The sequence below is a fragment of the Heptranchias perlo genome, chromosome 4 (assembly GCF_035084215.1).
Source record: "Heptranchias perlo isolate sHepPer1 chromosome 4, sHepPer1.hap1, whole genome shotgun sequence".
NCBI lineage: Eukaryota > Metazoa > Chordata > Chondrichthyes > Hexanchiformes > Hexanchidae > Heptranchias > Heptranchias perlo.
This window is the reverse complement of record NC_090328.1, coordinates 120,793,287-120,807,913: the sequence shown is the minus strand read 5'-3', so window position 1 is coordinate 120,807,913 and position 14,627 is coordinate 120,793,287. Positions and strand designations below refer to the sequence as shown.

Below are 14,627 nucleotides of genomic sequence, written 5' to 3'. Positions count from 1 at the left end.
GTCCAAGTGACTATTAATTCTGTCCCGGATTATCATTTCTAAAAGTTTCCCCACCATCGAGGTTAAACTGATTGGCCTATAGTTGCTGGGTTTATCCTTACACCCTTTTGTGAACAAGGGTGTAACATTTTGCAATTCTTCGGTCCTGTGGCACCACCCCCGTATCTACAGATGTTTGGAAGATTATGGCCAGTACCTCCACAATTTCCACCCTTACTTCCCTCAGCAACCAAGGATGCATCCCATCCGGACTGGGTGACTTATCTACTTAAAGTACAGCTAGCCTTTCCACTACCTCCTCTTTATCAATTTTTAGCCCATCCAGTATCTCAACTACACCTTCCTTTACTGAGACTCTGGCAGCATCTTCTTCCTTGGTAAAGACAGATGCAAAGTACTCATTCAGTACCTCAACCATGCTCTCTGCCTCCATGAGTAGATCTCCTTTATGGTCCCTAATCGGCCGCACCCCTCCTCTTACTACCCGTTTACTGTTTACATGCCTATAGAAGACTTTTGGATTCCCTTTTATGTTTGCCACCAGTCTATTCTCATACTCTCTCTTTGCCCCTCTTATTTCCTTTTCTACTTCCCCTCTAAACTTTCTATATACAGCCTTTTTTCTGCTTATCTCTATCTCTTTAGTCATCCAGGGAGCTCTGGCTTTAGTTGCCCTACCTTTCTCCCGTGTGGGAATGTACCTAGACTGTACCTGAACCATCTCCTCCTCAAAGGCCGCCCATTGTTCAATTACAGATCTGTTCTCATCCCACTGAAATTGGCCCTCCTCTGATTGAGTATTTTTACTTTAGAGTGGTCCATGTCCTTTTCCACAGCTATGCTAAACATTATGATACTATGATCACTGTTTCCTAAATGATCCCCCACTGACACTTGCTCCACTTGGCCCACTTCATTCCCCAGAACCAAGTCCAGCAATGCCTCCTTCCTCATTGGGCCAGAAACGTACTGGTCAAGAAAGTTCTCATGAACACACTTCAAAAATTCCTCCCCCTCTTTGCCCCTTATGTTATTACAATCCCAGTCTATATTAGGGTAGTTGAAATCCTCCGTTATCACAGCTCTATGGCTTTTGCACCTCTCTGTAATTTCCCTGCAAATTTGCTCCTCTATCTCCTTCCCACTAGTTGGTGGCCTATAGAATACACCCAGTAGTGTAATGGCACCTCTATTATTTCTTAACGCTAACCAAATAGATTCTGTCCTTGACCCCTCCAGGACATCCTCTCTCTCCAGCACTGCAATATTCTCCTTAATCAATACCACCACCCATCCTACTTTCTTTCCTTCCCTATCTTTCCTGAACAACTTATATCCAGGAATATTTAGTACCCAATCCTGCCCTTTTTTGAGTCAGGTCTCCATTATCACCACAACATCATATTCCCATGTGGCTAATTGCGCCTGCCGCTCTCCAACATTGTTTATCATGCTTGGTGCGTTTATACAAATGCACTGTAAATCTATCTTAGACCTTCTTGAACTCTCTCTTAGTCTGGTCGCATCTACTACTGCACCATTTCTTACTCTAGTGTTATCTGTCTCTCCCGATCCTTTGTGCACCTTGCTTCTACTTTCCAATGCTACATCCTGGTGCCCATCCCACTGCCAAATTACCCCCCCCCCACCCACCATAGCACTAGCGAACCTCCCCACAAGGACATTAGTCCCAGCTCTGTTGAGGTGCAACCTGTCCAACCTGTACAGGTCCCACCTTCTCTAGAACTGGCCCCAATGCCCCAGGAATCCAAATCCCTCCCTCCTGCATCTCTCCAGCCACACATTCATCTGCTCTATCCTTCTATTTCTACACTCACTAGCGTGTGGCACCGAGAGTAATCCGGAGATTACTACCTTTGAGGTCCTACTTCTTAATCTCTTTCCTAACTCCTTAAAAATCTTCCTGCAGGACCTCATCCCTTTTTCTACCTATGTCGTTGGTACCGACATGGACCATGACCTCTGGCTGTTCACCCTCCCCCTCCAGAATGTTCTGCAGCCGCTCAGTAACATCCTTGACTCTGGCACCAGGGAGGCAACATACCATCCTGGATTCACGTCTGTGCCACAGAAACCGCTGTGAACTGAATAGAGAGCGAGATGCCCTCAGGGGACTCGTGGCCTCGCCTCCCCCCCCCCCATCTCTGTAACCTCCTCCAGCCCGACAACCCTCCGCAATCTCTGTACTCCTCCAATTCTGGCCTCTTGCACATCACTGATTTTTATCGTTCCATCATTGGCGGCCGTGCCTTCAGCTGCCTGGGCCCTAAGCTCTGGAATTCCCTCCCTAAACCTCTCCGCCTCTCTACCTCTCTCTCCTCCTTTAAGACGCTCCTTAAAACCTACCTCTTTGACCAAGCTTTTGGTCACCTTATATCTAATATCTACTTATGTGGCTCGGTGTCAAATTTTGTTTGATAACACTCCTGTGAAGCACCTTGGGATATTTTACTATGTTAAAGGCGCTATATAAATGCAAGTTGTTGTTGTTGTTATAAATGCCCGTTCTTTTTGGATTGGGAGACTGCAGAATGCTAGCCCAGTGGAGCCCCCTTACTAACCAAGAGGATGTGGTGATTGCAGGAGAGAAAACTACGAGAGAACAAAAATAACAACTAGACTATAGTAAACCTGACAGAAATGTACTGGGCATATCTTCTGCAGTTATTTTATCACTTCATCACGAGGAGATGTGAGAGCAAATCAGTTTTAAAAAGAAATGTTTTTCTAAAGTTCAGTAGAATATGCATGTGTTCTCACTTACTCATAGCGAAGGAGGAAGCTGTAAGACTTTCCGCTATTATAATATTGCACTATTTTACGTGACACAGATGGAGTAATCAGCTTCACCACAGAAGGGGAAACCCAGGAAAGTGAGTTTGCAAAAGGAACTGGTTCAAGTATTGATTAGTTGACCCACTATCAGCAACGGTTTCTCATTGGTTACCGTTGCACTCTCTCTGCTTCCTTTTATAACTCGCTTAATTGATCGCCACCATTTTTGATAACCGCCTCGTGTGCAGATATGTGGCGGGCCACCCATCGCTGACAGCTGAGGCTGTACCATGGCAACACTTAACGAGCTGACATTCCACGTGCTTCCTGACCTATGCGCGTCATTAACAACAGAATCATCTCTCCCGGGCCGTAGGAGTCTCGAGAATAGCCCCCGGAGCGACTCGCTCATGCAGCAAATGGAGAGGTGTCTGCGAGTGGGTTATTCTAGGCATACTCCTGTGACCCTGCGCTGTACCCCATATACTTAACGATTTAGCAGTAGTGAATTACAAGGTCGAGCAGTTGTGTGCATTAATTACCATAAAACAAACTTGGGGTACAAAATCTTAGTGTCGTGTGGCTATGTTAAGTTATGTGCTGCATTCTCAGTGCGTTTTTTGATAGCCTGGCAACATTCACAGCCAGCAGCTAACTCTTTATCCACACCATTGTCAGCACCAAGCGACCTGAGTGCTAATACTTTGAATTACTGTGATAGTGAAAATATCCGCTGTAGCCTCCACATGGTAAGGTGATGTATTTTGGCAGTTTTCATTAGCATTCCTTCACATTCACCGTTAGACCGGGGCTAAAAGGATTAAATTATGAGGACAGGTTGCATAGACTAGGCTTGTATTCCCTTGAGTATAAAAGATTAAGGGGTGATCTAATTGAGGTGTTTAAGAAGCTTAACGGAGTTGATAGGGTAGATAGAAACTATTTCCTCTGGTGGGGGGAGTCCAGAACAAGGGGGCAAAACCTTAAAATTAGAGCCAGGCCATTCAGGGAGCACTTCTTCACTTCTTCACACAAAGGGTAGTGGAAATCTGGAACTCTCTTCCCCCCCAAAAAGCTGTTGAGGCTGGGGGTCAATTGAAAATTTCAAAACTGAGATTGATAGATTTTTGTTGGGCAAAGGGTATTAAGGGATATGGAACCAAGGCGGGTAGATAGAGTTAGGATACAGATCAGCCATGATCTAATTGAATGGCGGAACAGGCTCGAGGGGTTGAATGGCCTCCTCCTGTTCCTATGTTCCTATCATTTAAAGAGCAATATTGGCAGAGACTTGGGAAACGGTCACAGGCCCGTCCTCATACTAGAGGAATGATGTGTTATGCAAGCAGAGTGAGAGAAGCTACATTTTTAACAAGGGGAAAACAGAGGAGGTCTGGACCGCACACTAGCTCAGCATCCTAACCTTTCATTTGTTGGATGGAATTCAGTCAGATGTGACTGTATGAAAGTCTCCTCTCTCTCTGCAGGCTATAACATATGTGAAATGAGTTTAGAGCAGGGCTGAACTTACCTTCTATTAGTTGAGGGCTGACAGCTCAGAACTCCCCTTAATGTGGCACAAATTTGCAATTTTAAGTCAGAATGGCCATAAAGGTAGCTGGTGTGGGAAATGGGAAGTGTCACACATGTGCAGTGGGGGATGCTTTTTCTAAGGAACATAGGAACAGGAGTAGGCCATTCAGCCCCTCGAGCCTGATCCACCATCCAGTTAGATCATGGCTGATCTGTATCTTAACTCCCATCTACCCACCTTGGTTCCGTAACCCTTAATACCCTTACCTAACAATTAAGGCTGGACCTAAAGCACATTGTTGGTGCAAGGGCAAAGAGTTTTACTCTAAATCGAGCCCATGTTATACCTTGATGCTGGAATTTCACTGACATTCCTTATCTTGATTATAAATCGCCCCCAAAAAAGGCAGCAAATAAAACAATAGCGGCCTGTCTTTCCCCCAATTTATTTATCATATCTCAAACCTAGAGAAGGAGCAGTGTTTTTTTCTGAAGAACAGTGGAAAGTAAATAATTGGTTTTGAACTGCTGTGGGACATGCTGAGGACATTGATGAGATACTAAATAAATGCAAATCCTTTCTTGCTTCACCTCCCCCCCCCCTCAAGTATTGTTTGTTTCTCTATTTACCATGTGAAGGTCAGAGTGGATACTCACTATCATAGAATCAGAGTCAGCGCAAGGTTAGAAGGTGGCTATTCTTCGCAAGGGGCTACAATTATTTGAAATGAAGTCACCTACTCCATGTTTTTTTGTAGCCTGGTGCTGTGGATTTGTACCTCCAAGTGCTCCATCTCATAAAACTACTGTTTTTTAAAAAAAGAATAAATGACACCCATTTTCTCTTAGTTTACCTAGGCTGGGCTCGAACATGGTATCCAGTGTCGGCTATGCTTGAGATTCTGCTTGACGACACCTAGTCCTTTATGAAAGAATGCCTCTGTTTAAAAAAAAATGCATTCGCAATACTGCCTCAAAATAACTGAATGTGACGATAGCGTTTGGACACATTGAAAGTGTGTGTGTGAGACGCTTTTAATTGCTTATCAATCACAATTTCACACCTGACCAATCTTTACACTGTTTATAGCGGTCACAACATTCAGTTGTGTGGACCATGCAGTCTCAGGCCACAGTCCAATTCTTTGGCCCTTCCCATTCAAGTATTCCACCAGACTAATAAATATTCTCAGAGGCACCGTCTTGTCTGGAATTTATTAATTCAGTGTGTTTTATTCCAATTAATTTTATTTATATGTGTCGTGATTGAAGAGAGTAAAAGTCCATGTTGAGACTACAAGTTCCAGACTCCCTCTTTTGAAATCGAACTGCTCGCAAGAGGGAGTCTTGAACACTGTCTCAACATGGAAGGATGGACACCATCATGTAACGACTGTGAATCAATCCAGCCTAGGTAAGCCGATAAAAAGAATGCCATCTTTAGTTTCTACCTTTCATTTATATACCCACTTCCTTCTCAAAGTGACGCTCCCAGTTGAGTGACTAACAGCAAACATTGGGAATGTGAACAGCTACCCAGTTCCTCATTTAGAATACTGTGCTCGCAAGTTGGAAATGAGGCCGAACAAAAAAGGGGGTAAGAAGGTTTTTGCCTGTGTCAGTGGCCTACACAGTGCCAGTGACTGCATTGGAATAAGGTCAAGTTGAAGGCTGAACCAGTCACTGCCAAGGTAACAGCATCATTACAGTTGGTCCATTTGTTCATTATTGCTGTTAAATCCACTACTTAGTTCCCTAATCTGTAAGTAAAAGTCAATTAATGTTCATCTTTAAAACTATTTAGACTTGCGACTACAAAAGATGGTGCTGTAACAGAGTTTGGATTTAGCGTGCCAGAGAATACTGTTTAAAAATTCTGTGACTATTCCAGGAGTTTTCCACATGAATCTAAATCTGAATTGATACATTAATTTATATTGTTAAATTTATGTTTCTCCCACTCCCTCCGGATCTTATTGAACTGTTTCACTGCTAATGTCATGAGCTGCAAACTCTGTTCAGTTTGAACGGTTCATTAGGTGACAAAGGAACGATGTAAAATAAAAAGAGGAAAAGCACAGCAGATTGGTCAGCATCTGAAAGATTAATGTTTAAACTGTCGTGACACAGGGTCACACCTAAAACACTAACCCATCTCTCTTTCAGATGCTAATGGATCTGCAGTGCATTTCCAGTGTTTTCCCTTTTTATTTCCGATTCCTCGCATTCTGTTTTCCGTTTTATCTCCACCAAATGGGGGGATAAAAAGCCATTACGAGAAGATTATCTAAGGTGTAGATATCGGAACATGCACCTTTTTGAAGAGGAAGGTTTTAATAGAGGATTTGCACAGGGATAGAGTAACCTGTTAGCATGATGGGAGTTCACTTTGAAGAAAGGGATTTTCATTTCAAGCCTTTGTTGATCTTTGATTTTTTTTTTCCTTCTCTTCTCTCCCCTTTTTGCTCACTTCTCTTGGGGCGGGGGGTTTGCAACTCTTCCAGGTCCTTGAGGCTACCAGGGTGACCCGTCGAAAGAGCGCCATGGCCCTACGCTGGGAGGCTGGCATTTATGCCAACCATGAAGAGAAGCAGTAATTCTATCATCAGGAAAAGGTCAAGAATCCCCTTTTGTTTTGGCTGAAGGACGGGTACAATGCAGCGTATTTATTCAGGCAAAGCCAAGCCGCACTCTTCGCAGAAGAATCTACAAGTCAACTTTGCGAGCATGATGAAACGGTAAATGGAGAGAAGCTTCTGTGTTTTAATATTCAACCCAGAAACTGCAACAACGACAAAAAAAAAGCATGGATTCCCTGACGGTGACTGCAGAATGTGAAGAGCCAATAGCTCATATATGTATAAATACTGCTAGCGTCCCTGGATTTCATTGTGCCCCGGGGGTTGTGTTTAATCCACAGGCGCTCAGATTTCCAGTGGTGTTCGCTTCCTTGTACGCAGCCATGGTCAGATCTTACAACGTTCGTACACTTTTATTTCTTCCCTCTTAATTTAAAGTCATCATTTTTCGTACACACCCCTGAGAGAAAAGCAGCAGAAGAGATGTGGTTCTTCATCTTCAAGGATGGCCAGGGTCTTCATCTGAGCAGCAAATTCCACTTGGTGGCACTCTAATCGGTTATATTGACCTGTTAACTGCAGAGTTTCAGGCTCAATTGAAACTCCCACTCCCTTCTTTGGTGCATAACCTTATCCTACACGGTATTATTCATACACTGTAGAAGTTGACAGCAGCAAAGAAACAGTCCACTATTCCAACTGCTAACTCTGTGAGCGACAGACCCATGTTTTATAAAGGATTTGCTTTTATTTTCTTAATTTATTACAGCGAATAGTGCGCGCCCTATTGAAATCCAAAGGGGCGATCTTGTTTATCGCTACAGACCAGGGGAGGGGAAGGACATGGAGAGAAAGGGAAAGAAATCGCCCCCGTTTCTTTGGGATGGCTGATCGGTGAGAAGACAGAAATGCAGAGCAGTTGACTTTTTTTTGGCAACATACAGCCCAAGTCAACCAAACCAAATGGTTACACTGAAGCGTCCTAAACTTTTCTAAAGGTAATTTTTTTTTCTGGTTGAAGCGACAAGATTGTGAATGTCGGCCTCAGTCAATTCTCTGCATGTCCCTTGTTTTTGTGAGTGACTGAGTCAGTTGCAGTACAGTCAAAACGTGTCTGCATTACATGCAGTTTATTTACCAGCATTGAGAGGGTTGGGGGGGTGGGGGGGGTGGAGACAGGAAACAGCAGAAAACAGGACTCCAGCATTGAACTAAAGAGCACAGATTATATATAAGGTTAGTCAGATAGTCCATGTGGCTTCTGCAGAAACTGTGTTGCATATATAAATATTCCTTTAGTCTTTGGGCCCCAGAGGCACTGAACAAAATAGTCAGGTTAACATAATTAAGAGGACAGAAGGACCTGGCATGATAACTGCATGTTTTTCTTTTTCAGCTGGTAATAATTTGAGACTTACAAAGAATTGTGGTATTTATTCCTGTGCTTTTCATCTATTAAAGATTGTTAAGGGCCGCCAGATTTACTCAAGTGTAGTTTTTCTTTCTCTCAATAAAGCAATACTCCAAGACAAGACTATTAACTTCCATCCGAAGTATCCTGTGCTGCCAACAGAGTTGGGATGATATTGTGCCAGTGCTGTGATTTCATGCTATGCGGTTCCTTGCCTTTTTTCTCAGTACCTCATGTGCATGTGTTATGAGTGTAGATAGAACAATATAGACATAGGCCGCAATACTTTACTGCTCGACTCCAACTCCACTTAAAACTGTTGAAGCCCTTCACCATAGCAGAAAGTATCTAGATATCAGCAATTGTATTTTACAGCCTATTATACATTTCTGGGTTTATTTTTTCCTTTATTTGTGTGTGTGATATGCAATCTGTTCGATGAAAAAATGATTCATCAGTAATCCAACGAGCTGACAATTTTGATGTACAAATGATAATTACCGGACTGAGTGAGGAGCTAATCTTGCAGATAAAGGGAGTCACTAACCTATCACATATTTTGTGTTCATATATATGTGTATTGTTGCACATTGAGATTATGCTCGTGTACCTGTGAGTTTACACAAGCACATTAGGTTTTCAATGATGTTTCTCCATTACCGTAATGTGATTCTGCATTTAAAGCTGTGTCTTTACCACAGACCTGTGCGCTGGTTCATTTGCTGTTCTATAGTCTGTTATGTGACACCAGTAATGTTAACAGGCTGACTGATGGTTGACTTATTGTTCATCCCAAAGCAACTCAAAGCCCTTTTATTATAGACCCAAGAAATCAGTGTTACATCTACGTGAACCATTTTACAACATTCTTGCACTTTTGAGTTAGTGAAACTATAACAGGGGAATTTTTGCTGAACAGTTTTTAGCCTCTTGATAGGGCTGCCAACCCTGGTTGGACGTATTCCTGGAGCTTTCATCACATGACCTCCTGGCTCCAACTGCCCCGCCCCCACGCTCCCGCCATTGGTCGCCTGACATGTCCATCCTCACGCTCCTCCCCGCCCCACACTTCCCACAGCCAATTGGAAAGCAAATAAACCTGATCGGATGATTCTTGACTGTCAGTCAAACAGCCTTTTTTTTACCATCTCCAATATTTTTATAACTAATAATATTCAAAGAAAATGAAAAAAAACATTTTTTAATATACCCCTATGATAGTTCTCCCATGTTTGCTCACAGCAATGCCCAGGAGATTAATCTTCAATTCCTGGAGACTCCAGGCCAATCCTGGAGGGTTGGCAACCTTTTTGTGTGTCCTATGTTGTTCATTCCTTTTCAGGAAGGTCTGCAACCTGGAGACTAGAAGAGGCATTTTAAGAGGAAATGAAGTTGTGTGGGGTGCACTACCTTATTTGGTGTGGGGGGGAGGGGGGTCAGATACACCAGTCAGCTTGATAGCAACATAATCGTTTGTTGGAAGATTTATGACTTTTTCCTGTGGTCTCTGCCACGTTTTGATCTGAACACAGAAAAACTCGTCAAGGGGGAACATTAAAAAGGAAAGACTACTGGTTAATATAAAAGCTAAAGTGTGACAATCAGGATCAATTAGCAGTTGTTCCTTGAGGTTTCCCTTCTCTATTTTATTTACAGAGTCCTATTCGCTTCACTTCACCGAATGAAATGTCTGCTGATCTGGACTTTACAGATGAGGCCGCCATTCTTAAAGAAAGCAGACAGGTGAAAGCTTATCGTTTGGAACCCTGAATAGGGATAAGTCTGCATTAACTGTCTCCCTTAAAGGGGCAGGTCTATTGTCTCTTTTTGTTTTGCACGACCATTTTGATCAGGAGTGCCAAAGCAGAAGTAGTTATACTTCTGTGTGTTTTGATTGATTTTTTTTTCTCTCTGAAAAAGGTTTCTCCACCCAAAATGTAATGGCAAATTATGAAAAATGTTGAGCTTTTTCTTGTTTAAAAAAAAAGCTAAGTTTATGAAAATCACACAGTTACCAGATTCAGGGGGATGGTCAAAAAGAGAGCTTGAAGAGCACTGCAATCATGTAAATAGATAACAAGAAAAATAACCTGTCGCTCAGGTTAGCACTGCAACTGATAGAATCTGTGGGAATGCTAACTTATTCCAGCGGCCTAATAAGAGGGACTGTCAGCTGAGGTTTCTGAGCAGGCTGCTCCTGGCTCTTCAAGGGACTTAGTCTGGTTGAAAAGTCCTGAATGTGATGACAGTACCCTTTAAATAGGGAGGCAAACTCCAACGATTCTGCTAGAATTTCCCTAACCTCACGGGCTAAGATGTAAAGGTCAGTACTTCTCAATAGCACACCCTGCCTGAACCTCCTGAATTTAGTACCAATGTGTGTTCTTAACAGTTTCAGTTTGAGAAGCAGCTCCTGCTTGATGTTTATAACGCTGTACCGTGTGGATAATGTAGTATTGTATTCAATGACTACAAGTTGAGATTATGCTTAGAATCATAAAACCATAGAACGGTTACAGCACGGAAGGAGGCCATTCAGCCCATCGAGTCCATGCCGGCCCTATGCACGAGCAATCCAGCCAGTCCCACTCCCCCGCCCTATCCCCGTGTACCTGTGAGTGTGCAAATGTGCAGTTTTATGTTTTCAGTGATGATTTCTCATTGCCATGACCTGATTCTACATTTTATGCTGTGTCTTTACTATATACGTTTAGGATCTAGCACAAAAAAAAGGAACACAAGGAAGTAATGTGGATGATTTTAAACTTATTAGGGCGTTTAGTTGGGTTCCTTTGGTTGACTGAAAATTGTGCTGTTAAGTCAGGCATCTGGCAGAGCGTAATAATACCACCTTTGCCCTGCGTGAATATATTGAATATTTCTTTAAGTCTACTTGCAGTGGGTTTTGCCCAGTCTATTTTGGGGGGATTCTGCATCTTGCTGTGGGCACATAACCTTCCTGAACTGTGGTCACTTTTCTTTTTGTTTGCTGATAAGTATTTTCTCCCAAAATTCTGTCCCACCACTTAAGAGGATAGACTTTCGGTTTATACAGCATTGACGTTCTCAGCTCAAGTTTAAGGAAATCGATCACCAGGGAAGAGAACAATTGAGATTCTATCTGAACTTTTCCTTTCACCCCCAGCAGTAGCTGAAAGTCAGCTGGAAATGGTGAGTTGCCCTGCTCAAGAGACACCACCTCTACTATCCATAGAATTACAGAGAATTTTCGGCACAAAAACAGGCCAATTGGCCCAACTGGTCCATGCTGGTGATTATGCTCCACATGAGTCTTCTTCCACCCTACTTCATCTAACCCCATCAGCATATCCTTCTATTCCTTTCTCTATGGAATATTACTCTATCCAATGGGCTCTAGCCATAACTCTCTGCTCCTAGTTCTTAAAGAGAGTTGGAAATGGCACAGTTGGTGCCAACACAGCTCCCACTAATAGAAATTGTACAGCTGCAGATGGGAAATAAAGTCCAGGACAAATGATAGGTAGAGTGTTAGTCCTAATATGATGTGTGTCTGTTAATGTGAGGACAATGATAGTATAGGATGTGTGCTATAATATAGATAATATATGATAACATGGGTGTGTAATAATGTAGGCGATGTGATAGCACAAAGTGTGATATTATATTGGATATATGTGATACTATAGGGTGCGTAGTGTAGGTTATATAACGTAATAACATCGCAATATATAGTTGTACACAGCATCAAATATGCTATAAGGTTTGGATATATGTTGTAGCAAAAGGTGTGTTATAATGAAGGGTATACGCGCAGTAAGGTATAGTATATTTGATAACACGAGATCTGTTATGATGTAGGATGCATTAAAGTGTAGGATATATGTGATAATGTAGGGTATATGTGATAATGTAGGTATATGTGATAATGTAAGGTATATGTGGTGAAGCAGGGTGTGTTATAAGGTGTGGTACTGACCATTGAAAAAAAATCAGTCTTCAGTAAGTCAGCCAATCAGACAGGAGTTCCTGTTTATTCAAAATTGCACAAGATGTTCACAATGGCTCACTAACATAACTGGTCCAGCAGAATACTTGGAGCAGTTCAGATTTTTTGTTGGTAACGCCAAAGTATTGAAACTTTATTTTCTAGATCTGATGTTATGAACTTTTATTATGTAGTTATCCAAACAATGCCTAAACTTTATGGAATTATAAATATATTTTAAAGTGAATATTGGCTCGGTATTTTTGTAAGGAGAGCTCCAATGGAGTATCAAAGATGTTTATCACTATGCAGGACTATGTTGCAATAAAATCTGGCTTTGCTTAATTTTTCTCTTGTGTTTATTCAGCTTTATGTGTGGGGATTCATTGTGTGGGCAAAATTGTTGCAATTTTTTGATTGTTTTCCTCACAAGGAACTGAGCTGCACAGTTGGTGGACCTAGGCCTGAATTGTGATCACTGCTGCTCCTTGTTTTAAACCTTCAAAGGTGTCTTGAGGACCTGAAACACTGAATGATTGATTTCACACTTTCCACTTCCTATCACATCCTGTCCCTAGATATCCAGTGGCCCTGCCAGATGTTAGGAATCATAGAAATTCCAGTAGGAATATTGGAACATAGGAACAGGTGTAGGCCAATCAGCTCCTCGAACCTGTTCCTCCATTCAGTTAGATCATGGATGATCTGTATCTTAACTCCATCTATCTGCCTTGGTTCCTTAACCCTTGATATCCTTCAGTACTGAAGGAGATCATTCAGCCCATCTTGCCTGTGCAAGTGCTAGCTCTTCAATGGGAGCAATCTACTCCAATCCCATTTCCCTGCCCTTTCCCCTTTATCCTCTTCTATTTTTCCATTTCAAATATCCAATTTCCTGTTAAATGAAGCTGCATCCTCTGCCTCAATACGCATTTGTGGTAAAGCATTCCATGTTCTAATAATTCTCTGTGTCATAAAATGTCTTCTAACTTCTCCATTGAATTTTCTAGTGATAGCCCAGAGTTGATGCCCCCTTGTTACTGATTCACCGACCAGTGTAAACAATCCTTCACTATTTACTTCCCAAACTCTTTCATAACCTTGAAAATCTTTGCGAAAGTAATGTCAATATAAAGTATTTTTCTCCACTTCATTTATCAAAAAACTCCTGCCTGTTATGAGGATTTGTTATTGATGTTATTGCGGCCACAGTACCCCTCTAGTATTTAGTGAGTTAACGATTGACAGCCAACCCTATCCTCATCCAACAGCCACAAACGCGCACTTTCCAGCGATAGTCAACGGACAGCGATGAGGAGTGAAAATTCTGTCTCCCGCTCCCCCCCACCCCAACCCCACATCAGTCTGTAAACACTATAGTGCCCACACTGCCAGTGAGATCAGTTAATTCAGTATAGACCTCAGGGTCAAATCTAGAATCTACTTGAGTTGTCTGGTGCAGTACCTCACCACATGGTGCACTCTGAGAAGCACAACTTTCTTTTAACAGCAACAACAATTTGCATTTATATAACGCCTTTAACATAGTAGAATGTTCCAAGCTGCTTCACAGGAGTGATTATCAAACAAAACTTTGACACCGAGCCACACGAGGAGATATTAGGACAGGTGACCAAAAGCTTGGTCAAAGAGGCAGGTTTTAAGGAAGCGTCTAAAAGGAGGAGAGAGAGAGGTAGAGAGGCGGAGAAGTTTAGGGAGGGAGTTCCAGAGCTCAGGGCCTAGGCTGAAGGCACGGCCGCCAATGGTAAAGCGATGAAAATCAGGGATGCGCAAGAGGAGGAGCGCAGAGATCTCGGAGGGCTGTAGGGCTGGAGGAGGTTACAGAGATAGGAAGGGGGCGAGGCCGTGGAGGGATTTGAAAACAAGAATGAGAATTTTAAAACTTGAGGCATTGCCGGACTGGGAGCCAGTGTAGGTCAGTGAGCACAGAGGTGATGGGTGAATGGGACTTAGTGCGAGTTAGGATACGGGCAACAGATTTATTTTTAACTTCCATATGTCCTTGCTCTCTCCTCCCTGGCAGTCCCTTGCCCACCAAGCTCATGCTCACCAATTCCGTAGGGCTGAGCCTCACAAAATGTATCCTTCTATCTGAGCCAGCTGTTAACTGCTGCAGTGTAGCAGCTCACCTAGCTACTTCCTTGTCTTTTGCTTTTGAAAGTTAGCCATTGTCCTTCATAAGTTGATAAAAGATCAGGTTGCTTGCCTAAGCTATTCGTCATCTGTCCTAATATGTCTTTATGTGGCTTGGTTTCATATTTTGTTTGATTACGCTCCTGTGAAGCACCTCGAGATGTTCTACTATGTTAAAGGCGCTATA

At 42.6% G+C, this 14,627-nt stretch overlaps 1 protein-coding gene across 3 annotated transcripts in view; it reads left to right on the top strand.

Moving 5' to 3' along the window:
- The window catches only part of LOC137321262 (A-kinase anchor protein 2), a 152,106-nt gene extending 139,475 nt beyond the window's left edge, over positions 1–12,631 (top strand). For all 3 annotated transcript variants that reach the window (XM_067983608.1, XM_067983607.1, XM_067983609.1), the window contains exon 4: positions 6,834–12,631. In XM_067983608.1, the coding sequence (XP_067839709.1) occupies positions 6,834–6,926 (93 nt within the window). In that variant the 3' untranslated portion in view covers positions 6,927–12,631. The remainder of the gene's footprint in view (positions 1–6,833) is intronic.
- Positions 12,632–14,627: the final 1,996 nt, after the last annotated feature.